We start from the raw sequence: 25,314 nt of genomic DNA, 5'->3' as shown, positions 1-25,314 counted from the left end.
GTTTAAATTTTATGAGAAGGGGTTTTGCGAGAAATTTGACTTTGTGTCAGTAGTGTAGATATCAACACGCAACTGAGAAGTGATTGATTAGGCTCAACTGTAGCTTTTGTGCTTATGAGTCAGAGGGCTACATAACTACAGCGTAGACCATTTAATTAAGCTGATAAAGGTGGGGCTAACCTATTTTAACGTGTTTGGTATAGGGAAACACAAAAGAGGTTTGATATATGGAAACACAAACACAAACATAGGGATCAAAAGTCATAAACCGTAGTAATTAAACACACACCACAAGTTCAGGTTCGCAAAAGGGAAACATAATGTTGGTAGACATCAACATAGTAGGACATATGTCAGTTAACCGATCTATAATAGGGTCAATTTGTTAGAGGGACCACGAATTCTTGGTAGACATCAACTGCGTACGACATGCGTAACTTGTCCACAAGATCTTCAGTAAGTGAATCAGGCATGACCTTCAATGCATGGAGCTCGATAAACTTGACAGCAAGAGGACCACAGTCTCCGGTCCTGTCATTCTGGTAAACATTGGGAAGCCTTTCAAGACTAAAGACATGGGGGAGAGGGCAGTCAACTAATGCTGGGTCGACGAACTCTTTAACAATCACTGGGAGCAGATCTATGACAGGGCGCATAAGATGCGGAACCTTTTTGGGAGGGGTGTTGATAATTAATGGATCAAGGACAAAGATATTGCCCTTCCTCAACCGAATTACAAGTGCCACCCAGTGCCGTTTTCCCCAATTCATAGGAAGATATACAGTATCAACGTCTTTGTACCATGCCAGGTTGGTGGATCGGTTGTGGACATTACCTAAGACGTAGTTCTTTATAATGTTGTTCCAAGCGAACCCTGATTTCTTCTTGGAAGCCTTGTATCGACGTAACTCGGTTGTTAACATGTTACAGAACCAAGTGTCGAGAATAGCAATCCTAGACTCACGCAACTGACCCCATAGCGCCTCCTCACAAGGTTGAGCATTGCTTCCATGTGCTGCCATCCCAAGGTTTGATTAAAATTCATGCTTTTTATGACAAAGGGTTTAGTGAGTGATTTCTTTGAGGAAGAATTAACTTACCGGAGTATCCACCCAGTGTTTAGGAGTGTAGATCTCGGTAAAGAAACTGCTCTTGACAGGCATGCCATCAATAATATACTGCCTGAATTGCAGGAAAATATGTCCATTAATGATAATCCATGAAAAAGTAAACGTAAGCTATAAATGGACACAAGTAAGGGAGCTAATTATGACTAGATGCTTACTTTTTGCGGTAACCTTTAAGCTTCGCGAGAAATCTTCTCTGAAGTGAACGGTTGACTGCTTTTAGAGGCATAAAACTGTCGTCTTCTGAGCTATCTGTTTGTGGTTTTTTAGTAACAGTAGTCGAACACTGGCCATATCGCCTAGGGGCGGTCCTCCTTCTTTTACTGGGAAGTGGGGTAATATCTTGATCAACGATCCGGTTACGTCGTTTCCTATTGCCTTTGTCGGAGAACTGTAAAATAAGAGCATACTTCAGAGACTGTAGAAATGGTCGACAGTTTCGTTATATCATACCTCCTCCTGTGAATCATTGCCTTCCTTCTTCCCTCCATCTTCTTCAAGGTCGTCAGCATTAGTGAACTCAGCCTCATGTGATACATTTTCTTCCTTATCGCCTGTTTGGTCACGTTCAGTAATGTTATCCGATTGGGTATAGACTACCATCATCTTGTTTTTGTCGTCGTCACTGGTGTTATCCATTCCCTGTCAAAAAAACCAAGGTTAGGGTAGATGATATGTTTGTCCACATGCCTATTTTGTCCATCCTGGCCCAAAAAATTATAAAATGTTCTTTACCCCCACGTCGTCTTGATCCATTGGAGAAAGGCTTCGACGATCATCATTGTCCTGAATAGTTGTTCAACATGTTAAAGTTAGTTACATCTACCATAACAAGGTATAAATGTGAAGTTATGCAAGAAAAAAACTTCTTTACCCCCACGTCATCTTGCTCCAGAGGAGAAGCGCTTCCACGATTGTCATTGTCCTGAATAGATGTGCAAAATGTCAAAGTCGGTGTGTGAGTACAATGGCACGTATACGAGTTAGTTTGCAAACTTTATTGATATTTTAGTACCTCATCCGAAGAATAGTCTTCTGGGTGGACATTATCTTCAGGGTGGACTTCTTTGCTAACTCGGTCATTGTCCTGCATAGATGTGCAACGTGTAAAAGTTGGTGTGTGAGTATGACTGGCACGTATATGAGTTAGTTTGAATGCAAAATTGATAACATAGTACCTCATCCGAAGAAGAGTCTACGTGGTGGACATTATCTTCCGGGTGGACTTCTTCTCTATCTCGGGCTTTGAATGACTTGTTAATACTATTGACGATTTTGGAGAGATCAGACCCGTATTTTTCCCATGAAACATTGTTGTACTTAGCATGTGAGTCTAGATGGGACGAAGTGGGTGATTTTGGCAAGACGCCTTTTGCCCTCAACTTAGAGATAACATGATCATAAATCTCCTCTTGTAGACAACTCCTCTCAACAGCCCACATCTTCTCCATTTTTAATGTATGCTCATTGTTTCTCCGGTCAACCTCATCCAGTAGTTCCTGGGCTGTGCATCCAGCAATGCGATCTTGGTTCACATCATCTTCCTCCGGGTCGGATGGACTGGCTTTCCCTTTACTTTTGTTTTCGTTTCTCCGGGTTCGAGAACTCGCCTTAGCTTTGGGTTTGGAAGGCAAGACAGACTTGGTTTTCAAACCTTCAGATGCACTCATAAGGGGTAGCGTAGCCATTCCACCATGCCATACATCCACATGAAAAAGGTGACCGTTTTTAAGCTTCTTGCAAATGTAATCAACTCGCTCATCCTCGACCTCATCAACCCAACCATATGAAAGAGGGTCCACTTCTTCGTTAGAGTGCATTATACACTCGACATCAAGCTGTGAAAGCAGGATAAATACAAAAACATTATGATCATAATCAAGAAATGAAGATTATAATAGTGGACATACAAGAACTTACACTTTTGTCCATCTCTGTCTGTAGAATGTTATGGTTGTGGAAGGACTTCAGCATTGTCAGTTGTTGAACTGATCGGTCAGAAAAAGTGGCCTCATCCTCTGCGTCAGGAAGATAGGTCTCCAGCATAGGAATTGCATTTAGGGAAAGCAATTGGAAAGCAAGGGTAGACCATGTGTGGCTGTATGGGACCCCATCAGCTTTTTCCGTAAAATTTCGGGGGTCCGGTTAAACACACCAACAATCACCGTCTCTATAGTCCGTTCAAATGATTTCCTCCCCCAAGGGAAGTTGACAAAAGCGTCCACATCCTTCAACATCTCGGCAACTTCCTTAGTAGCTCTAACCTTCGAGGAGTCGCAGACAAGTATTCCCTCAACAATTACAATGAGGGCAAGCCGTAGCCTACGTTGTCCATCCATCCTATCAGCTTTAGGTAACAACTTGTCCCGCTTCAACATGGACACAACGTCCCGAATGGAGTACACTTCTTTAGGACCAAGCAGAGTGTACCAGTATTGTTGATCCCCTTCGGCTGGTGTTTGGAGCTTCTTCGTCTCTGATAACGAAGGATAAGGTCCACAATTGAGACCCGTAAGAAGACCAAACTCTCTGAGAGAGAACCGGATTGGGTGTCCACCAAAGACAAACCACATCTCGTGAACTTTGCGGGTTACAAGGGAACGACAGAGAAGCTGGTGGACAAGTTTGCCAGAAAGGGAGCTTTTGCGGACTGGTAGTGTAAAGAGATGACCAAAGCAAGATGCTTTCAGCCAGACAAGCTCCGGAGTACCCTCTAAAACTTCAACAATGTCCAGTAGATACTCTGGCTTTGAGTATGAGTTGATACGGCCTCTACACGGATAGCGGTTGGTAGCGAATAGCCTACGTGGGAGTAATGAAGAATCAATATCCTGGGTTGCTTCCTCCAGGATCGGCCCTTGGTCGGACCTGCGAAAGGGAGAAAATTGTATGATGTCCAAAGTTAAAAAACAAGAGAGTAGACAAGTATCAAAAAATGGACTATGGGGATGGACATACGTAGGTAGTTCGCTGTGGTCTATCGATGGCAAATCAGTCCGAGTGTCTAATGCGTCCATTCGAGAAGAACCTGCTTCGTCAGGAGACCTGCATCTTACAGAATTGTTTGTTTTTTGATTCAGATGGGGCAACCCTATGTCATCTACTAAACAAAAGGACAAACAAAGGGGATATGATGGACATATACCTTTGCGTTTGTATATGGTCCATTGGGTTGACACCGTTTGTAGAGTTCGGACCAACATCAAACCTGCAATGGGAGTAGTTAGTATGTGAAAAGTATTCAAAGAAATATAAAGTCAACAAACTTATGTGAAGGACAAAATGCACAGGGACATAAACCTTGAAAGTTGGGGTTGTTGGCCAACGTCAGAAGGCACATCATCAGCAGTCACTCCTTCGGGGGACCTGCGCGTTAGAAAAAGGGAAAAATCAAGTTAGTGAAACATTATTGATGCTTATATGGGATTGGTGGACAACAAATCTCGCATTTCTGCAGAAAATGTAATTTGTCTACCGCAACAATTTAGTGCCCCAACATATGTTTTTCTTACCTGTGATAGTGTTCATGTTCCTCCGCCTCGGATTCCCTGTATGGTGGACAAAATCTCAGCTAGAAAACAACCAAACTCAGGACAAACTGTATCTTGTCTATCAAAACACATTAGTGGACCAACCTTTGTTGTTCGTGCTTGTCTACCAGATCAGTTGGGTTGGTCCCGACAGCCGTATTGTCCATACGCGGTGAGGACCTGTATGATGGACATGTAATGTTGTCAGATGTACATAGTAATGTAGAAGCCCTTTAAAATTAGGGGGACAAAGTGTTAGGCAAGTACCTTTCATGATGTTCTTCTTCCTCCGCGTCGGAGTCCCTGTGTGGTGGACAAAATCTCTGTTAGTAAACATGAAACTATGAACACACTCTAACTTGTCTACCGACAGGATTCAGTGGACCAACCTCTGTTGGTCGTCCTTGTCTACCAGATCGGTTGGGCTGGACAATTGAAAGTGTTGGTATGTTTTAAACCCTGGAATATAATGGAAAAAATTGGTCTTTCCGTTGTTCGAAAAGTAGTTTACCTATAAACTGTCGCGGCGGTCATACTCTCAGGACAAGTAACGGCCGGATCTAACTCGAATTCTCCACTGAAACGAATTAAAATGTAGGTTAAAATGTATGGATTGGACAATATTTAGCAAAACAGGGTAAGATAGTTCGAAAACATACCATTCGTCAGGTTTCTTAACCTCCGAACTAGTCTCGGGGGCTTGCGCTGTCGCGGCGGGTTGTGGCAAAACCGGAGGATTAGGCCGTAGAAATTTCTTCATTATGAAATTCATGACGTCCAAACACGGTCTCGATGATTCGAAACAACCTCAACGATGCAATCAGAAGATGAAAAGTCGGGAATCGGAAGAGAGAGAGAGATGGAATTGTGAGATCAGAGAAAATTTTTTTTGTCCTCGAAACCAGAAATGAGAACAGTATTGAGAACAGCTGGTTTGTGTTGTGTGGCCGAATGCATTACCCAATGAACATAAGGGGTAATTACTCTTTATTATTCTTGATTAATAAATTGCACCGGCATGGAATACAGATAATGGAGAAGGGCACAATAGTATTAGGTCATCCCCAACGGGGGGATTTATTTTAGAGCCTCTTAAATTGTTTATTAATATATTTTGTAGTTTGAGTTAAGAACTTTTTAATTAAAAGTTAACCCCCCAATGGTGGGTTCTTAGAATGAGTCTCTTAATTTTTTTTTTTTTTTTTGAAAATAAAAAATTAAAACAGAATATGAAATTATTGCATTTGAGATATATGTTTATAAAATTATTGCATTTCATAAAATTTTTAATATAGGAAACATTAAAACATAATAAAAGAGAAGTACAATTCATAAAAAGAGGAAATGCTTAATGGTATTCTCCAATTTTTGCCCAAATATGCTCAACCAAATCATCTTGCAACTGTTTATGTTTATCTTGATCACGAACACTCCAAGTCTTTGCTGGTTTGAAGTTATAGCATCCTTGCTCGTGTTCAGCCATGCACTGACAAGCATCAGATCATCTGTTGGTAACCATGTGTGCCTTGCTCTGCGGTTACCAACAGGGGATGCAGCTGCAGGTGGGGCATCAGAACATTGACTCTCATATGGAGAGTCAACAAGAATGTGGGTTTCATGCTGACTTTGTAGCAAGTCGAAGAAGCCAGGAGACTGACCAAAGGGATTCATGGAGTTGTCTGAATCCATGTAGCTACTTATTCGTGTGTGGGTTAGAAGGAGAAGGAAGGGCTAATTGTGTGTGATTTGTGATAAAAGCTTAATGTTGTGTGTTTTGTGTTTTACTATTAAGTGAACCTTTTATTTATACAAAGTTCACCATTAGTTTACTTTCAAATTTAAGTTTTGACCTAAACTACAACAACCACACATTTATCACATTTAAACAACCAACAACCCCTACACCATCAATGACTGACTCAAGAAGTACATAATAATCAACGATTGACTCGACTCATACCTAAACTAACACCAAATTAATTAAGAAAGAAGAGAATCATATATTACCTTCCTTCATGGCGGAACAGGTAGCAGTCTCGATCACAGTCCATCAATGCAAGTTGGTCCAATTCAAACTCCATCTTACCATTTTGTTTCGAGAATCGATGAGAAAGCTGAAACGAGAAAATACAAAAGGACACATATCTTACCATCAGTTACCATGAAAAATCAAATTAAAAATATTAAGCAAGTTGATAATTCGATAATATACCTGACCTCATCCCCGAGTCTTAATGATGAAATTACTACTTCAGCGGATTCATCGTCGAAGTAAACATCTTGTATGTATAAAATACATATACAATTTTCAATAGCAAAAACTGTTATTAGCGTACATTCCCCAAATGTATCATAGTGTGATAGAAGATGTTGATATTTTCAATAAAAAGGGGAAGAGAAAATGTTTGCAAGACTTACATCATTGTCTCTATCAAGAGCATTGTGGTCCTGACCAAGAGAAATAAAAAGATGATTAATTCAGTGCCAGTTAAATCAATCATAAAAGAAGAAAAAAAGCAATAGGATGAGAATATACCTCTTCATTGTGAATGTTCTGATATCAACAGGTTCTGTTTGCTGTAATAACAAATGGAGAAGGAGCAAACTATCATTCTCATAGATCAGAGGCCAGAAGCGTGCAAGATAGAGAGAAATAGCAGAAAATGCTTTAGTCACCTTAGCCAAATCACGAGTGAGTTTTGTTACAGTCATTGCCAGTGAATCTTTCTCCGTAGTCAGGTTCATCTTTAGCAGAAAAAAGAAAGACAGTTACATTCTATAAGAGCGTGACACCAAAATCATTTTTATACTTGACCAGATATGTTCATACACTGATATAGATAAGAGCAAATAAATCTCAATACACAAACCACAGCTGAATAACGAGTAACCTGAGACATCATTCCAAAGGGTGTTCTCTGAGTGTTCATCACACGTCCTTTACCATCACAACGGTAATAGATTTAGCACCTGTATACAACAAAGCAATTCAAACTAAAAACCAACACTAGCAATCGACAACATCAAATCCCTAAATTTATCTCAGAATAAAACCATGAACTAATCCGTTGAACTAATCGCAAATTCATTCTATTAAACTGATAAACGTACCTTACGATTCCAATTGTTTCGCTCTCATCCGAGTCAATCGACTCCAAACTCAAATCTCAAACGATTTAATCTCGAACTCGATTCTATATCCTCCGAATGCCCTCCGCAGTTCAATCTCCTCTGCTTCGGATCTCCTCCGACCCCAGTCTCCTTTGATTCCATATACTGGTTGATTCAATCTCCTTCCTTTGTAATTTTGGATTTCTCGATCGAGAGAGAAGGAGAGAGACAGAGCGATGGAAACAAGAAATATTCGATCGGTTAAAAAAAAATTCCTATTTCTATTTTTCTGTTTAGCCAACAAATAAGTGACACGTAAGGTCTCTTATTCTATAAATCAGTCTACTAAAGAAGAGAGCCTCTTATATTCTTTTAATTTCTTTGATTTATTTTTTTGCTTCTTTTCAACTAAAACTCCTCTTAAATCCCCTTGTTGGGGATGACCTTATGACAGTTTCTTTGTGGCAGCACTGACGAGAAAGAATGCTACTGTTCATGGCATTCTTTGCAATATTCTCAAGAAGAAACTCATCATCATCATCATCATTCATCAGTCCAGATTCCTTACGAAATGCCGATGGAGATCTCAGCAGATCTGATAAACCAACTCAAGGTCTCGCTTCGGAAAGAGGCCAAGCTCTCCTCCTTCGATCCCGTCGGCGATAACACAGACTCATCCGTCTCCAGCCTTCCCACATCCGCGGAGGCAATTGCAGAAGTAGATGCTTCCGCTCCGTACCTCCGTTGCCGGAACTGCAAAGGAAAGCTTCTGCGTGGAATCGAGTCTCTGATCTGCGTTTTCTGCGGCAATCAACAACGTACCAGCGAGAATCCTCCTGATCCCATTAAGTTCACTTCCACTTCTGCTTACAAATGGTTTCTCACCTCTCTCAATCTCGATGGATCGGTAAAAAAATTAAGTCGAAACCTTTTCCCACCAAATTTTTAATTCCGTTTCCGAATTTTGCTGAGGATTTGTGTATTAGTCAGATGTAGTAATGTGGTGAAAAAAAAACGAACTTTTTATCTGCAGGAGATGGTAGAGCCGTTAACGGAAACGAATGGATCAATCAGAGGAGCTAAGGCACCTGTGGTTAAAGGAATTGCTGTTTCTAAGTTTCTTGATTTGGAAATTCAATGGTCTGCAACAGAGTCTATAAAGAGTGGAACACATGATGATGATGGACGATTAGTGCTGAATAGAAATCCCCTGAATTTGGGAGGAATTAGTCTTGATGATATTCTCGTTGAGGGAAGAGGAGATCTTTCAAAAGTGGAATCAGCAGAGAGCAAAACCGTGGATGATGATGATGATTTTAAGGATCCACGTAGTCTTAGCTTATTCGATAGTGTAAAGAGTCCGGGAGTTGTTAAGGGAAAAGATGTTAATGTTTCTTCTGAGGAACATGAGAATCTTAGTTTGTTTGCGCCACGAGATGCTCAGGAGAATGTTAGTTTAGCAGCTCAGGGAAACTTTGGGTTCTTTGAGGGAAAAGATGTTCCGAACTCTTTTAAAGATGATGAAAACCTTAGTCTGTTTGGAGGAAAAGATATTCAGAGAACTAGTTCTTCTAAGGGGGATGAGAGTTTTGGTTTCTTTGAGGGTAAGGATGCTTAGAGAAGTAGTTATTCTAAAGAAGGTGAAAATCTTGGTTTGTTTGAGGGTATGGATGCTCAGAGAAGTAGTTATTGGTGAAAATCTTGGTTTGTTTGAGGGAAAAGATGCTCAGAAAACTAGTTCGTCTAAAAATGAAGAGAGTTTTGGATTGTTTGAAGGTAAAGATGCTCAGAGAAATAGTTCTTCTATAGATGATGAGAGTTTTGGATTGTTTGAAGGTAAAGATGCTAAGAAAACTAGTTTTTCTAAAGATGATGAGAGTCTTGGATTGTTTGAAGGTAAAGATGCTCAGAGAAATAGTTCTTCTAAAGATGATGAGAGTTTTGGATTGTTTGTGGGTGCATCATCGAAGTCTTTTGATGACAAGATTGTTGCCTCGTCTTCTGATTGGGGTTCTGACTTTCAATCTGTTGGTCATAATCCTTCTCAGAAAAAGATTTGTGGTGACCCGTTTGTAAATTCTCCGGTTGATTTGGCTGCTCATATGGACTCTGTCTTTGGTTCCGGAAAAGATTTACTCTATGCAACACCGGCAGATTCTTCGACTGCTTATGTTTCCAAAGCTGGTGATTGGTTACAAGATGATTTATTTGGTAATGTCACTGGTGAGCACCAAAACAACGACTCAGCTGTCCATGATAAGAATGAGGGACAGGTTGTGGGCGGCAATGAAAGTTCATCCATGGATATTGATTGGATTGGAGATGATCTATGGCAAACCAATGAACAGAAATCCATTGAGAAGACCCCTGCATATGTCAATGATGATGATAATGATGATGACGATGATGACTGGAGTGATTTTGCAAGCTCGGCTAATTCCAAGACTCCTAATAAACCACTTTCTCAAACCATGGAAAGTTCCCAAGAAGAGATTTTTTATGGACAGGCGCAAGTTAAGAACGGTGTTAAAGAAAAGAGCGTAGAGGAGAAGCAGAATACTGGTACAAGCGTGATGTCTGACATAGGCAAAGGACTAGAAGATGATCTCTTTGGAACTTGGGGTAGTTTCACATCCCCAACCATTCCGGAGGCGTCTATGCAGCCTCCCACCAATGATGCGAATCTATCTGGTGAAAAAAATCCGGAAATGAACTTGTTTGGGGCAAATAACAATGACAGAGACCAGCAGCACGAAAATGTCGATTTTTTTAAGGCGAAAGAAGTCCAGAATAATGTTTCTTCTGAAGAGCATGAGAATCTTAGTTTGTTTGTGCGACGAGATGCTCAGGAAAATGTTTCTTTAGCAGCTCAGGGAAACTTTGGGTTCTTTGAGGAAAAAGATGTTCGGAACTCTTTTAAAGAGGATGAAGACCTTAGTCTGTTTGGGGGAAAATATATTCAGAGAACTAGTTCTTCTAAGGAGGATGGGAGTTTTGGTTTCTTTGAGGCTCAGATAACTAGTTCGTCTAAGGAGGGTGAGAGTTTTGGTTTCTTTGAGGGTATGGATGCTCAGAGAAGTAGTTATTCTAAAGAAGGTGAAATTTTGTTTGAGGGAAAAGATGCTCAGAAAACTAGTTCTTCTAAAGATGATGAGAGTTTTGGATTGTTTAAGGGTAAAAATGCTCAGAGAAAGAGTTGTTCTAAAGAGGATGAAAATTTTGGTTTGTTTGAGGGTGCACCATCATCAAATGCTGACATTAAGTCTTTTGATGACAAGATTGTTGCCTCGTCTTCTGATTGGGAATCTGACTTTCAATCTGCTGATCGTAATCCTTCTCAGAGAAAGATTGGTGGTGACCAGTTTGTAAGTTCTCCGGTTGATTTGGCTGCTCATATGGATTCTCTCTTTGGTTCCGGAAATGATTTACTCTATGCAAAACCGGCAGATTCTTCAACTGCTTATGTTTACAAAGCTGGTGATTGGTTGCAAAATGATTTATTTGGTAATGTCACTGGTGAGCACCAAAACATCGACTCAGCTGTCCATGATAAGAATGAGGGACAGGTTGTGGGCGGCAATGGAAGTTCATCCATGGATATTGATTGGATTGGAGATGATCTATGGCAAACCAGTGAAAAGAAATCCATTGAGAAGACCCCTACATATGTCAATGATGATGACGATGACTGGAGTGATTTTGCAAGCTCGGCTAATTCCAAGACTCCTCCGGAAATGAACTTGTTTGGGGCAAATAACAATCGCAGAGACCTTGATTTTGACAGCATCACACGTTCTGATTTCTTTTCTGAAAGTATTGGCGGCAAAACTTACTGAGAGGTAGCCAAAGTCATACCTTCTGAAACCTCTACCGTACACAGGTTTATTATCTTCTAGTCAAATTTGTGTTCCCCAAACTCTCTAAATACCTTCAGTTCGTACTTACAAGGAGCTTTAGTAACATGTTCCGGGTTTTTTTTGGCTTTCGATTACAGAACGAGTGATCCTGATCTGATTGTAGTAAAGATCAAACGGTTGATCTTGTGGTAGGCACAACAACAACAGCAGCTACCAAGTCGAGGTTGCGGACGAGCTGATGTCACAGATGCATGAACTCTCCAATTGCCAAAACAGAGTAATATTATCACACTCTCCTATCTCTCTTGTTTTTTTCCTGGGGCTTGGAGATTGCTTGTTTTCACCTATATATATACACATTTCATTCTCAATAACTTTCGAAGAATTCAGTGTTTGCTTGTTCTGTAGCCACAAGTAGTTTCAGTCTAGTGGTATTTTCATTTGGGTATCGTGGCAAACAACTGAGACTTGTAGTTATTGTTTGGATATCACCTCAGTCTCTGGTTATTAAAAAAGAACTTGGTTGCTCTGTTTCTCTGCTTAAGCTTTTATAACCAAGTACCCACCAAATCCAGAGTCACTGTGTTATCTTTTTTTCTGATGAGATAGATGACAACTGGCATCACTTGAACCGAAAAAAACGAAATTGGACATGTGCAACCGACGTAACTTACTGTTAGTCAATCGTTTTCTTGAGAGCAACAATTTTATTTAGTAAAGTATATCTCCACATGATACACGTTCTTGTTTGTAATTAGATGGGGATACTCACTCCAATATGTATCTAGACATATTTAACTCAATACATGATTTTTTTTTTTTTTTGCTAAATTGTAAATATTTCATTGAAAATGAAAAAAGTTTAGGTTACAATCCAAAGAATTGAAACCTATACATATGGTTTCATGGCAAAAAAAAGTTTAAAAACATGAAAGCATAATACGGTAATTAAACCAAGTTTTCGGTCCATCTACTCAACCAAGCCAAGAAGCTTTGGGAACAAGATGAAGCGATGACGTTTACATTGTCCTTCCCGAATGAGTTGCAAAAGGAGAAGGGCTGATGCAGATTGTAAGACACCTCGATATGACTAATAACTAGCTATAGAAACCTTTCGCAGGAGGCCCGAGACCAAGCCGTCAACGGTAAAACTCCAAATCATCGATCACAAACTCCCCCTGCGTTATGTGAGATTGATTTTTCGTTTCAATCCATGAGCTTTCTCAGAACGGAACCTCACACACCAAAAAAGCAAAAGGTGCAAGCTCCCTCTAACCAAGTTCATCCTCGAAGTCAGCAGCTCAGAGCAAAATAATACCATTCAATACTACACCAGAAGCCGATGGCCCTACTAGCTTCTCTATAACACAAACAAGTCGCAAGAAGAGGCGAGTACGCAAAGCAAAGCAATCTTCAAACAAAGGCAATAACAATAGGAAGCCACAACATAAACATGCTTTGAACCAAACCAAATAAATTGGTATACCTACGGAGTTCTCAAAAGGAGAGAAAAGCAAGCTATCACCGATAACTAATTCCTCTACTTATCAAACACCACGGCAGCTACACAAAGGAGCAAAAGACCAACTGATTCGATGAGGAAGCTTAACCAGCAAGGAGAAAGCAAGCTCCTAATAATCCTGCTACTGTCCTCAAGCAGAAGATGCCAACAGAGACATCATTCTCCTAAGTCAAGACTCACGAAAAAGATGAGGTAAAAGCAACCAAATAGTAGCCATGCTCTAAAAACCTATGTGAAGGAGGACCAGAAATGAGAGGCCGAGGCATCAGAAGCTCAAAAGAGTCGACGAACAACACCAACCAAGGCATCGAATCAACCACAGAGCCAAAGAAAGCCTCCCGAATCAAACTCCAACACACGAATTCGACACGAACGGAGTGGACAGAAGCTTCAAGCGTGTGGCAGTAAGCTGTCCTCAAAGCAAACAAACCGACACATAGAAACCCTTACCTCCGGCAGACACGAGCCGAAACGCAGCGGTTAGACCAAGATAGATCTTGGAAAAAATGATTCCGAGCAAAGAGTACACGCTACACCACGACATAGCCAAGGATAGCACACTCGACCGCCGGAAACACCAGGAAGAAGGCGACCTGAAAACAGATCTACAAACACAGCTTGCTCTGCCGATTGAGATGCGAGACGCAAGGACCGGAAATCGGAGCCTCCACCTTCATCCACCGCCGTCTACAAGCAATGGAGGCAAAGACATGAGATTTTAGCCACCGAAAACGGCCGTCGCGCACGGCGGACCTTCAACAATACATGAATTTAGACAAATTATACCGTCGCCTTATATATCTTGAGACTCTGTGGAATCATTCTCCAAAGCATGATGATGTTTTGCTAATGTATAAAGATTTTACTCAAGAAAACAGATGTAAGAAAATATTGGAAGCAAAAATAATTTAAGATCTTCAAGAAAAAATGTATGTGAGGACAAAAATGCGAAAGAGAAGTAAATCCAAAAAAAAAAAAAAAAAAAATCTTAATTATCAAAATTAAGTACTGATTTGCCTTTTGAGTTTAATTGGATACATCTCACAACCTCAAAATCTTTTTTTCGCCACGTTGGGTTTTTGAGTGCAATCTATGACTATCGTACGTAAACCTGAAAATTCTGACAAAAAAACCAGTTCTTGTTGGGAACACTTACTCAGTTACTTGTTTTATTTTGTTCCATGAATATGTTACTCTTTTTTATTTTTTATGGATGCAAGTAAAATAGTTTTTTTTTCTAAAGAATGATATAAACCCCCACAAAACATTTTTCCAGAAAAACCTAAAAAATATACCTTTCTCTCTCGCCGCTTCCTGTAATAAACAACCTTCGTCAAGCTTCCGACCGGCGCGTGGCGGCTCATATAGCGCCGGCGTCGGTCACCCCTTTTAATTTCATGCTTAATTTTTAGTCTGTGTATTTGTATCTTGCGGTGGTGGAAGCATGGTGGTTTTTGGCGATATGGAGTTGCAGATGTGGAGCTTCAGATCTGAGCGAGATTGTATCCGGGGTTTCAGATTCTTAGGATCTGTTGGTTGCTGGTGTGCCCAGGTTGCTGTTTGTGTTTGCGATTCACGGAAGAGAACATTGGCTAGGCTCAATTATGACCGCTAATTCTCTTTGTTGGGTATACGCAAAAATGGAGGCTCCTGGTTCTCTTTGTGACGGTTCTTCCACCTCCTTTGTTCGACAAATCTTTGCTCCTTTGGATCTCGACCCTTCAGAATCTCGGTATCCTGTTCGTCTCTACTGTCTTCCTTACTTTGTCCCCTGTTTGCTGTGCCGAGTTTGTAACCGTTTGATCTGGTATCATCAGTTGCTACTGTACCGTTTAGCTAGGGTTAGGTGTTTAGTGTAGTAGATGTGGTTGATGTTTGGCCCTTGATTGGGGAATCTTGTGGTTGGTTTGAGTCTCGATCTGGGGTTTTGTCTTTGCGGTAGGATTGGTCATTGTTGGGTTTTGTGGTTGCAAGTTGATGGTTTTAATTCCGGAGCTTTTAGTTCCACGGTACGACTCGAAGAATAATATATCAACCTGACCCTTCCCTTCGTTTGCTTCCGTTCATGTGTTCTCGTCGTTTGAAGCCGCTTGTGTTGTTTGATTGTGATTGCGTTTTATCCACCCAGCCTTTGTCTCGTCCACCCTTGGTCTACTTTTCCAGCCTTTGTTTCTCTTAAGGATGTTTGCCTTTCTAAGATTAGGCTTCGGTTTGCTTAGAAGTTCTACTAGTCTTAGTTGTTTGCAGTGGGCTCTTCTCTTGGTTGTTTGATCTTTGTGGTTGATAGCTTCTTCATTCCTTCTCTGTGCTCTTTTGAGTTCGGGTTTATGGAGAGGTTAGACTGCGCTGGTTAGACTGCGCTCCTTGTCCTGCTTTGCAGATCTTTTGAGGTCTGACTGCTTTTTGTAAGGCTTCTACACAGATGATTCTGGATGCAGTTGTCGTCATCGTCGCATTCGTAAGCGTTTCGAGTCTTTGCTTGCCGGGTTATGAAGTCTTTGGTTTTGTTACTAGAGATTGGTTCTCTTCATGATAGGAGGTGGTTGATCTTAGCTTGGGATTGGCCGTGGGCATCCTTGGTAGTTCTCATCCAAGTGTTTGAGGAGAAGAGTTTTTTCTTGCTTTCTAAGACTAGTATATGTGTAAGGGTTATGCCTGGTTGCCTAATTCTTTATTTTAAGGGTTCATCCTCTTTTTTGGGTTTAATTTCTCTTCTTTGTAATTTTACTTTGGTTTCGTTTTATGTTTCCGAGAACTTCTGTTTGTTCGCCGGCTTAGCTTCCCTCTTTTGGGCTTTAGACTCCGGGGATATCTTTGTTTTCCGCCGGTTTAGTTTGCTGTAACTCACCATGTATCCTTTCAAGTTTCAATAATATCAGTTGACAAAAAAAAAGTAAAATAGTTTTTTTTTTTAATGTATATATATACATTACAATAAATCAAATACATTTTCTATGCGCCCTGATATATCATGGTTTTTATGGTTTTTAACCATGATATAAGGAATCTTTTAGTGTCTTTTCATTTGTTTCTAGATTGTTTTTGAGTCTTTACAGGTTTTTAGCATGAAATGAGCAAAGTGGAGCAATTTGGATGATTCTGGAGCATTTAACCGAAGGAAATCAATTTGGAGTCTGATCCTATGAGGAGCATCGATCTGATCCTATGAGGAGCATCGATCGACACCACACAAGAGGGCATCGATCGACACTCCTGTCTACCCGACGAGAGAATCACAAAATTGGAAGTTTTACAATTCTGCCCCAAAGTCTTCCAAAATTGCAATATAAGTCCCTGGCGTGTTTTAGGACATATATATATAGTTTTTAGGTTTTTGCAAACCCTTAAGTTTTATTCTGTCAAGTTTTATTTTTCCTGCAACCCTGAGAGATTTTTGAGAGCTATTGGAGAGAGATTTGCTTTGTAGAGAAGAATTTCTAAACTCCTTCTTACTCTTTTAATCTCTATTTGCATGTTATTCAGAAAGATGTTTTGTTTTTCAATGATTATGTCTGAGTAGTTTGCTTGTTAGGTTTAGGGTTTTTCACAGGGATTTTATGAATTATTAGATCTGTTTATTTAGGATTCATTATCTATCTAGATCTTCATCTTAGGTTGTTCTTCATATTAATCCTTGATTGGCCATCTAGAATTAATACCCTAGGAAAATAAATTGATATGAGAATATAACTGATTTTTCTGATAAAACCTTTTGATGAGCAAAATTATTTCTTGCAAAGAGATTTGATTTAATAATTTTGTGAACAATCTAAACCTGATTTTATTGCTGTTTTTTAACCTAGAATTTTACAAAGAGATTTGGATTTTCTGGTTTTAAATTTAGATATTATTTGCAGTGAGAACTGATTTAATTTACAAAAGTGTTTAGAGTTCTAGATCTGTTCTTAATTGCTTGAATCCTAATTTATTGATTGATTTAATATTTCATAATTTTCTGAGAAATTCCTTAGGCCTAGCTTTTTGATCTTCTGAATTTACAATAGCTTTATTTAATATTTTGCATTGCTATTTCAATTTTAATTTAATTTGTTTAGCATAATTGAAAAACTCTATAATTTATTGTGTAGTCTTGAGTCCTTGTGGAATTCGACCCCTAAGTACTGCATTGATCTCTTAATTTGAGAGAGTAGCTCTAGGGTAAATTTGAGCATATCAAATTTTGGCGCCGTTGCCGGGGACTCTTTGACCTACCATTAGATTTGAGTTTTAGATTTTGTCTAAATATTTTATTTTTATTTTTTTACTTACACGTTTTTGTTTTTCTTCTCTTTGGTGTTTCAGATGCATGCCTCCTAGACAAGATTCAGTTAGCTTTGGATGTGATTGGAAGTATCAGTTAGCTTTGGATGCTGCAAGTCATGGGAATTTCAAAACAAGATTTCCAGAAGTTGCTGAAGTTTTGATTGAGAATTTGGCTTCTAGCAATAGCACTAAGGGAGCAGATGCTGAAAGGAAGAGATTGCATGGAGGATTTGATTCAAACCAGTTAGCTTCTGTTAATGCTAAGCTGGATTCAGTGCACAATCTCCTTATGGGTAAGAAAAATCTGTTCATTTTGCTGCTGAGGTTGAGACATATGAGTCAGAACCTGATCAAGGACACCAAGAGGAATATGTGAACTATGTGTATGGGAGTCAGGGACAGCGGTTTGGAAATCAGCAAGGCATTAGGCCTTACAGTGGGAACTCTTCAGGCTACACTTCCAAGCCAGAGTATCAGCAGCAACAACAGAACAATGGCTATACAAGGACATATGGGAACTCATCTTATCAGTCCCCACCTCTTAAGAATTCTTCAGAGACTAGAATGGAAGCCATGCTTGAGCAGCTTTTGCAAGGACATGAGCAATTGACAGTGACATTCAATGGGAAGATTGACAATGTCTACACTGAGCTGAATGGGAAGATTGATGCATTGAATGTTCATGTTAAGAAGCTGGAGATTCAAGTTGCACAGACTGCTGGGTCTGTTAAACGACAAGAGAGTGTTCTTCCAGCAAGAACTGAGTCAAACCCTAGACATGCTTACAATGCCATATCAGTGCGAGATGAAGATGATGGTGAAATTGCTTCTCCAGTAAAAGAAGAGAAATCGACAAATCTCTCGGTTTCAGATGATGGTGTCGATCGACACCACCTGGGTGTCGGTCGACACTCCTCTCAGACGAACCCAGAAACTGCAAAATCTCAGGTTCCAGCTGCTGAAAGGGTCTACAAGCCTAAGGTTCCTTTTCCCAAGCCAAAAAAGTCTAAGCAGGAGATGAAGGAAGCTAGATGGAAGGCGATGATGGATAAGGTGATGATTGAGATGCCATTGTTTGATGCAGTGAAGCTTTCACCACCACTTAAGCGCTATGTCAAGAGAATGGTATCAAATGGTTTGAGCCCTGAGGAAGGAGCAGTGCTTACTAAGGATGTCAGTGCAATTCTGTTGAACCAGCCTGTTCAGAGGAAGATAGAGAAGAAACAGGAGGTGGTTGTCTCACAGATCCTGGAAGCTTTGTACTTGATTGCTCAATCTCAGCAGGAAGGTTTTCTCACTCACTTTGTGACCTTGGCTCTAGCATCAACTTGATGCCACATTCTGTTGCTGTGAGACTTGGGATGACATAATTCAAGCCAACTCAGATTTCTCTTATCTTGGCTGATCGCTCCCGAAGAATTCCTGAAGGTGTTTTAGAGGATATTCCAGTTAAGGTTGGCAACTTCATGATTCCCACTGACTTTGTGGTGCTGAAGTATGATATAGAGCCTAAAGATCCTCTTATCTTAGGAAGATCTTTCTTGGCTACAGCTGGTGCAGTCATTGATGTGCAGAAGGGACACATAGAACTGAATGCGGATGGTTTGAGTATGAACTTTGAGATGGATAAGCTGAGGAGAGCTCCTACTATTGATGGACAGACTTTTTCTGTTGAAAAAGTTTCTGCAACACGAGCATCAGGCTCAACACCCCTCCACGACCGCGACAAAGCTTGTCCAAAACTGATGCTCCAAGTCATAAACCTGTTCCCAAACAGAAGAGTCATCAATCCACACTCCAGAGCCCTCAAGTAAGGCCACATCTTCTTCTCCTAAACTTCCTCCTATCATCAACAAGAATTTCAAAGAGATAAAAACTGTTTTGCAGTTAACCAAGCCACGAGATTATCGTAGAGCGCTTGTTTCTTCTGTTGATGATTTTGCAGGACAGAAAAGATACCCTCCCATACCTAAATCCCGCCCTGGTCTCCTTGGCAGACCTCATGCACCTAAAGCTTATACACCACCTTGGATGAAGAGGACTTCAATGCCATGTTGTGCTCCTCCGGATGCCTGAGCTCCAACACAGTCAAGCTAATGACTGAGAACAAACGCTTAGTGGGAGGCAACCCACTGGTAGGTTTTTCTTTTTCTTTTGATTTTGATTTTTTTTTTTTTTTTCTATTTTTGCTTTCCTCTTACTTGATAACACTGGAGACATTGTTTTTTAAGTCTGGGGGAGGTTGTCTACTAACTATGTTTTCTGTTTTTGAGTTTCAGTTGTGTCAGTCAAAACCATAAAGTTTGAGTCAAATTTTTCAAAATTTTTCTTTTTGTCTTTGGGAATTATGATCTTGATTAATGATTTCTCTTATTTGTTATATTTTTAGATTAGTCTATCATAAATTAACTTGGTTTTAATTTTTACAGTAAAAGTATGAAAACTTCTTTTGTTCGAATTGGTTTGATCAGTAGTTTTATTTTTATCTAAGTTTTGTTTTTAATATAATATATATAATTATTGAATACAATGTGATTTTTTAAAATATATTAGTACATATTCTATATTTTTGAAATTAGTTTATCATAAATGGACTTGGTTTCAATTTTAACTTTAAAAGTATGAAAACTTTTTTTGTTTTACTTGGTTTGATCAATAGTTTTACTTTTAAGTTATATGGTATATGCTTTCATTAGAAAATATATTATATATTAAAACTAAAAAGTTGGAAGAAATATATTTTTGTAACAATGTGATTTTTTTTTAAAGTAAAATATACATCATATAAGATAGAAATAAAATAAAGTATATAAAAAATATTAAGTTTAAGATTAGTGATAAACCAATTTAGGATAATAAATCAATCTACATTAATAAGGCGTGGTGAGGAATTATGATGGTCGGTCCTCCTCGAGTACATTAAATAGAAGGGCGGCTAACTTAGCGAAGGGGACTAGGGTTGATCAGGGAATCGAAGATTAGAAGAGAGTTTTTGCAGAAGACTAGTGTACTCTCTATGGTTTACGAAAGCATTGATAGGACCAGCAACCTACCAGACGAGATTATTTGCCACATCGGGTCTTTCTTGTCGGCGAAAGAAGCGGCGTTCACGGCACTTCTCTCAAAGAGGTGGAGGAATCTGTTTGAAAGCCTGTTCCATTTATCAATCCCAGCTGAAGGAAGCATATGTTGGAACGGTTTGCAAGTTCTCCTAAAGAAATCTCCAAATCTTAAGGCTCTCACCATCAAGGTATGACCCGAAACCCGCAAAAACAGAATAACTTGACAGGACATATAAGGTATTTATAAAATCTTCAATCTCTAAACTTGCGTTTTTTTTGTTTTTGTTTTTTTTCCAGGGAAGTGTGCACAATAAGGATAATGATGAGGAATCTGTTTGCGAATGCTTGAAAGGGTATACTTTCCTATCGCCCTGCTATATTGAGGTCGTAAAGATAAGAGAGTGTAAAGGAGAAAGAGGAGAGATGGTGCAAATAAAGCACATGTTGGAGACATTGCCGTGTCTTAAACTTTTGGAAATTCGTCTTAAGCCAGGAAGAGATGACACACATCTTCAGATTATGACGTATCTCATAACGAGTTCGAGAAGTTCGTCCAAGTCCATATGCACTGTTAAGGTGGTATCGTCCAAATGCACTGTTAAGGTGGTGTTACAATGAACAAAATCTTAACATGAACTTGCATATCTGAATAGAGCAACAAAGATGCAATTGTTTTGTTTCCCGTTTGTTGTTGACATATGAGAATTGTGGTTTGGTTTTGTGTCTGAGAGATTGTTCAGATTGTTCTGAATCGAACAGTTAAGGTGGTGTTACATTGAGCAAAATCTTAACATGAACTTGCATATCTGAATAGAGAAGAAACAAAGTTGTATTGCTTTGCTTCCCGTTTGTTGTTGAGATACGAGAATTGGTTTGGTTTTGTGTCTTTCTTCTTTCCCCATATGACTGAGAGATTGTTCTGAGTCGGACACAACGTGGCGTTTTTATTCATCTCCAACTCGGTTATTGTCGTTTTTTTTTCTTAAGTCAAATTAAGTAAGCAAGAGAAAGGCTAAGCCCATCAGGTCAACTAAGCCTATTTTAAAAAGCCCACGAGCTAACTTCCGAACTCTGTTTAAAATTGTGTCGGTAAAATGATGTAATCATCATCATGACGTCATAATTTTTTTTATTTTAAAACAAAGAGAGCCGCATATTAAGAAGAAGCAAAAACCATCTGGTAGGCTTTCGTTATAATTAACGGTCGTTATGTATATTTTACGCATATGATTTGTGTGTTAGAGGTTGCTTTCGTGAAGGAAATATTCAAAATTCAGAATACTGTATAATATACTCAATAATTAATTACTTACCCATACATACACATTTGATATTTTCTTCTAAACTAAAGGGAAGGGGAGGCGTATCTTTGGTGGGAATATTCCTTTCCGTGAAGAGACGGAGAAACTTCCCTTTAAAACAAAACGTGCTTCCCTTATAAAAAATTCCAGGCTGGCGTCAGTCTCCGATTCCTGTATTTTAAAAAAATTAAAAAGAAGATTAACCAAAAGTTATTATCTTCCTTTTTTAAATTATTAAAAAAATAAACAGTGGACACCTCATCATCATCATCTTCTCCTTTAAAAGGATAGCTAGGGACTACTTCATCGCCTTCTTTCGTTTGCCCTTTGAATCTCATATAGAACCCTTTTTTGCGTTTTATCATCTTCTCGATTCAGCTAAGTTTTCGATTGATCTATTCTTGTTTCTCAGATTAATTCATCTCTTCGTTTCCTTTCTTTGTTCTCTCCTCAGATCTAGATCTAGATCTAGGTTTTTTTATTTCTCGTCGGGAATTTTGGCTGATCTAGGGTTTGATTTTGGGAATTTTGTTGAGAAAAATACACAAAAATAAAGGAATGAATATAGATTTTCTATGAACTACTCAATCCTGTTTCGTCGGATTCGAATTCTACACTCTTTCTCCGTTGTTTACCTCTACTACACCTACGTTTTCTCATGAATTAATCGCTTTCTCCATCTTCTTTTCAAGTTTTCGTTTTTTGATCTGACTTTATTCTTTTGATAGATTTAGAAATCGAGAATTTTCCAGTAAGAAGAATTTGGGGTTTTTTTTTTTTTTATAGGAGACGAAGAAGAAAAGAATATTTTTTTTTTTTTTTTTTTTTTAATTTTTAATATTCAAAAGTCAAGGAAAATGGGGTCGTTGCAAAGGCAGACAAGTCCTGAATCCGATAATGATCCGAGGTACGCGTCGGTGACGGATGAGAGGAAGAGGAAGAGGATGATCTCTAACAGAGAATCAGCTCGCAGATCAAGGATGAGGAAACAGAAGCAGCTTGGTGATCTCATCAACGAAGTCACTGTTTTGAAGAACGACAACGCTAAAATCGCCGAGCAGGTTGACGAAGCTTCTAAGAAGTACGTTGATATGGAGTCTAAGAACAATGTCTTGAGAGCTCAGGCTTTGGAGTTGACGGACAGGTTGAGATCTTTGAACTCTGTCCTTGAGATGGTTGAAGAGATTAGTGGTCAGGCTTTGGATATTCCTGAGATTCCTGAATCTATGACGAACCCTTGGCAGTTGCCTTGTCCTATGCAACCCATCAGGTCTTCTGCTGATATGTTTGATTGATTGCTGAGGATGGAGTCTTTGTTCTTCTTGTTGGTTTTTCTTTTCTTGTGATGATGGTTCGAGTTTTGTAACAATTAGTGTGTGTCATTTGGTGAATGAGTCTTGTGTTGTGGAGATCCCTCAACACAATTAAGTACTTTATGTCTCTTTGTTTCTGCAGTTTCAATTTGTTTGGTTTTTGTAGCCATAGTCCTCTAGTCATGTGTCGTCTTGTCATGTAATTGGTGGCTAATGTGTTTCTTATTGAATTCAAGCTTTACTTATTATTAGTCTCTTCGCATATGAAACACCAAATTACAATCTCGTATTGAGATTTTGTCCTTTGTATTCGTATGTGGAACACCAAATTACAATGTTTTTTAGAGCTAATTGAGTCTCAAAGACAACATTCATATTACATTACATCTGCCAAATTGACAAATTTACAAAGATTTTGTAATAAAAGGAATCCTGAACATGATCTGGATTACCTTCAGGTGTCGTAAGTACGGCACTCATTGGTCTCAGGATTGTCTTTGCAGTATTCCTCCAAAGGGTCTGAACCATCAGCTTTCTTCTTGTCTCTAGCATGGCTAGCTGCAGCGCTAAGCTCTTCAACCTCATCCCACGCAGCTACACACTCTCCGCTCACTGGATCGTCCGCACAAGTCTCCTGGGCATCCTTAATGCTTTTCTCCACTACATCCGATATTCCCTTTTCCGGTGCTGCTTTAACCGGCCTAAATCTCACCATCCGGTTCGTTGTTCTTGACCCAAGATTCCAAGGATAGTTCAAACGGACAGGACCTGCGAGATGAACCGGTCGATTCTCGCTGGTGATGACGGCACGTTGAGTTGCAAGGTTAAGACTAGTAGCTATAGTTGCCATGTTTTGGATGGAGAAGTTACACACAGCCTTTGAATATTTTTCTTTGATATAAGGAAGAGATATTGCAGAAAAATGGGAGGGAACAAGATATATGAAGTGTGCGTGGATTTAATTCTGTGAACACTATTTCTTATCTTTCGTTAACCAACAATAAAGCTCCACGTATTTGAATACCTCTTGTGATATTTATCTTTTCGATCGAACTATGAAATAATCTTTTTATGTAGCAGTACGACGTTGGAAACTTTGCAGCCATCCAAGCCGTTTTCTAAGAACACTGCTCGTTAGATATTTTTATCAGAAAAAGACATTATAAATATATGATCGGATCGATTGACAAATGGAAACGAAAAAGAAACATAGAAGGTGGAAAAATACTCATCATTTAGAGGAAAAGTCAAGAAAAATGTCTGAAGTTTACGTAACCATGTTTCTCTGAAAAACAATATGTTAAGAAATCTCCAATCCGAACAGATTTGTTTATTTCCTTAAAGCAACCATATTCTCAGGTCACTCACCTGAGATATATCAAGTGAAACCATAAAAAAAAACAACAGAAAAATCGAGCCAACAACAATTTAAGATTGAGAGCGAGATAGAGGAAGTCCCATTCACTCTTCAGCGGCGACAACACTGATCTCACCTCTCTCAAGCAAATCATAGAAAGATCTGGTTTTCCTCTGCTCATTCCAATGGTGCATCTTCCAGAGACCACCAGCAGCTAAACCAAGTGCCAACCCAATCACTAGTTCCTTGACAACACTCGGGCCTTTCAGTGTGGCATGCGCGACCTTATGTCCTGCCATTTCTTCTCAACCTACCACAAGTTTTATTAAGCATACAGTCAATGTTAACATAATTGACAACTTCACTATGGTAAAAAAATAGAAGTTAAAGCTGGAAACTTTATTGAAGAAACCTAATAAACATCCGTCTAGTGGATCAGTTACATTCTCACACACACACTCTCTCTCTCTCTCTCTCTAATGGATCAGTTACGTTCTCTTAGTGCATTTGTAAGTCTATATATAAACACACAAGTCTAATCTCCTCTCTGACATACTATGCTCGATGGAAGGTATTAAAGGGCACGGATTTATGACCAAAATGTTACAAGAACCCTAATTTACACAATCCAGATACAACCACGAAATGAAATTGGCATATCTATCCAAAGAAATTAATTATATTTTCAAAAAAATCACTATTCTACGAGAATCAAATCCAATCAAATCCAAATTTGCACCATTTAACCGATACTTTTCCGATCCTAATCAGACAGATCCCAACTATAAAGAAGAGACATCGATTCGAATCTGATGAAAAACAAAAATCAATCGTAACTACACAATCCGCCACCTATATCTAAAACAAAAAT

At 39.2% G+C, this 25,314-nt stretch overlaps 4 protein-coding genes, 2 long non-coding RNA genes and 2 pseudogenes across 9 annotated transcripts; 3 read left to right on the top strand and 5 right to left on the bottom strand.

The window, feature by feature from the left end:
• Window positions 1-250: 250 nt before the first annotated feature.
• LOC109133040 (uncharacterized) lies at window positions 251-5,703 on the bottom strand (annotated as a pseudogene). Its single transcript, XR_002037900.2, has 18 exons — window positions 5,317-5,703; window positions 5,169-5,234; window positions 5,047-5,082; window positions 4,925-4,960; window positions 4,763-4,837; window positions 4,640-4,675; window positions 4,428-4,493; window positions 4,273-4,335; window positions 4,086-4,172; window positions 3,048-3,995; window positions 2,306-2,965; window positions 2,143-2,214; window positions 2,002-2,052; window positions 1,863-1,913; window positions 1,581-1,769; window positions 1,286-1,518; window positions 1,101-1,182; window positions 251-1,015 (listed from the first exon to the last, which is right to left on the bottom strand). The product of XR_002037900.2 is annotated as an uncharacterized LOC109133040 (transcript).
• A 194-nt stretch (window positions 5,704-5,897) lies between these two features.
• LOC147945049 (uncharacterized) lies at window positions 5,898-8,048 on the bottom strand. 2 transcript variants are annotated; one of them, XR_015558348.1, is made up of 7 exons: window positions 7,769-8,048; window positions 7,549-7,627; window positions 7,334-7,402; window positions 7,194-7,234; window positions 7,076-7,105; window positions 6,870-6,936; window positions 5,898-6,771 (listed from the first exon to the last, which is right to left on the bottom strand). It is a non-coding gene; the product is annotated as an uncharacterized LOC147945049 (long non-coding RNA). The 2 variants fall into 2 exon arrangements; XR_015558349.1 differs by having other exon boundaries at window positions 6,875-6,936.
• A 108-nt stretch (window positions 8,049-8,156) lies between these two features.
• On the top strand, window positions 8,157-12,156 carry LOC104788564 (uncharacterized; annotated as a pseudogene). Its single transcript, XR_015558346.1, has 4 exons — window positions 8,157-8,675; window positions 8,802-9,372; window positions 9,545-11,648; window positions 11,763-12,156. The product of XR_015558346.1 is annotated as an uncharacterized LOC104788564 (transcript).
• Window positions 12,157-12,312: 156 nt separating this feature from the next.
• LOC147945048 (uncharacterized) lies at window positions 12,313-14,408 on the bottom strand. Its single transcript, XR_015558347.1, has 2 exons — window positions 13,934-14,408; window positions 12,313-13,834 (listed from the first exon to the last, which is right to left on the bottom strand). It is a non-coding gene; the product is annotated as an uncharacterized LOC147945048 (long non-coding RNA).
• Window positions 14,409-20,303: 5,895 nt separating this feature from the next.
• Window positions 20,304-21,358, top strand: LOC104788563 (putative F-box/LRR-repeat protein At5g15620). Its single transcript, XM_010514331.3, has 2 exons — window positions 20,304-20,660; window positions 20,770-21,358. Exons 1-2 carry the CDS (start codon window positions 20,427-20,429, stop codon window positions 21,088-21,090), a joined length of 555 nt encoding a protein of 184 aa, XP_010512633.1. The 5' UTR covers window positions 20,304-20,426; the 3' UTR covers window positions 21,091-21,358.
• Window positions 21,359-21,927: 569 nt separating this feature from the next.
• On the top strand, window positions 21,928-23,337 carry LOC104788562 (bZIP transcription factor 53). Its single transcript, XM_010514330.3, has one exon. It carries the CDS (start codon window positions 22,631-22,633, stop codon window positions 23,066-23,068), a length of 438 nt encoding a protein of 145 aa, XP_010512632.1. The 5' UTR covers window positions 21,928-22,630; the 3' UTR covers window positions 23,069-23,337.
• A 13-nt stretch (window positions 23,338-23,350) lies between these two features.
• On the bottom strand, window positions 23,351-24,006 carry LOC104788561 (calvin cycle protein CP12-2, chloroplastic). Its single transcript, XM_010514329.2, has one exon. The coding sequence runs from the start codon at window positions 23,934-23,936 to the stop codon at window positions 23,541-23,543; it is 396 nt and encodes a 131-aa protein (XP_010512631.1). The 5' UTR covers window positions 23,937-24,006; the 3' UTR covers window positions 23,351-23,540.
• A 295-nt stretch (window positions 24,007-24,301) lies between these two features.
• LOC109133149 (putative cytochrome c oxidase subunit 5C-1) lies at window positions 24,302-24,877 on the bottom strand. The gene is made up of 2 exons (XM_019246201.2): window positions 24,856-24,877; window positions 24,302-24,753 (listed from the first exon to the last, which is right to left on the bottom strand). The coding sequence occupies exon 2, from the start codon at window positions 24,740-24,742 to the stop codon at window positions 24,548-24,550; it is 195 nt and encodes a 64-aa protein (XP_019101746.1). The 5' UTR covers window positions 24,743-24,753; window positions 24,856-24,877; the 3' UTR covers window positions 24,302-24,547.
• Window positions 24,878-25,314: the final 437 nt, after the last annotated feature.

The sequence above is a fragment of the Camelina sativa genome, chromosome 5 (assembly GCF_030686135.1).
Source record: "Camelina sativa cultivar CO46 ecotype springtype chromosome 5, ASM3068613v1".
NCBI classification, from domain to species: domain Eukaryota; kingdom Viridiplantae; phylum Streptophyta; class Magnoliopsida; order Brassicales; family Brassicaceae; genus Camelina; species Camelina sativa.
The sequence above is the reverse complement of the archived record's forward strand: the minus strand, read 5'-3'. Positions and strand labels throughout refer to the sequence as shown.

Excerpts from the sequence above, each read along its gene's own strand:
- LOC104788563 (XM_010514331.3), top strand. The coding sequence starts at position 20,427 with ATGGTTTACGAAAGCATTGATAGGACCAGCAACCTACCAGACGAGATT. Across the intron at positions 20,661-20,769 it reads TTAAGGCTCTCACCATCAAG|GGAAGTGTGCACAATAAGGA; the intron begins GTATGACCCGAA and ends TTTTTTTTCCAG.
- LOC104788562 (XM_010514330.3), top strand. The coding sequence starts at position 22,631 with ATGGGGTCGTTGCAAAGGCAGACAAGTCCTGAATCCGATAATGATCCG.
- LOC104788561 (XM_010514329.2), bottom strand. The coding sequence starts at position 23,936 with ATGGCAACTATAGCTACTAGTCTTAACCTTGCAACTCAACGTGCCGTC.
- LOC109133149 (XM_019246201.2), bottom strand. The coding sequence starts at position 24,742 with ATGGCAGGACATAAGGTCGCGCATGCCACACTGAAAGGCCCGAGTGTT.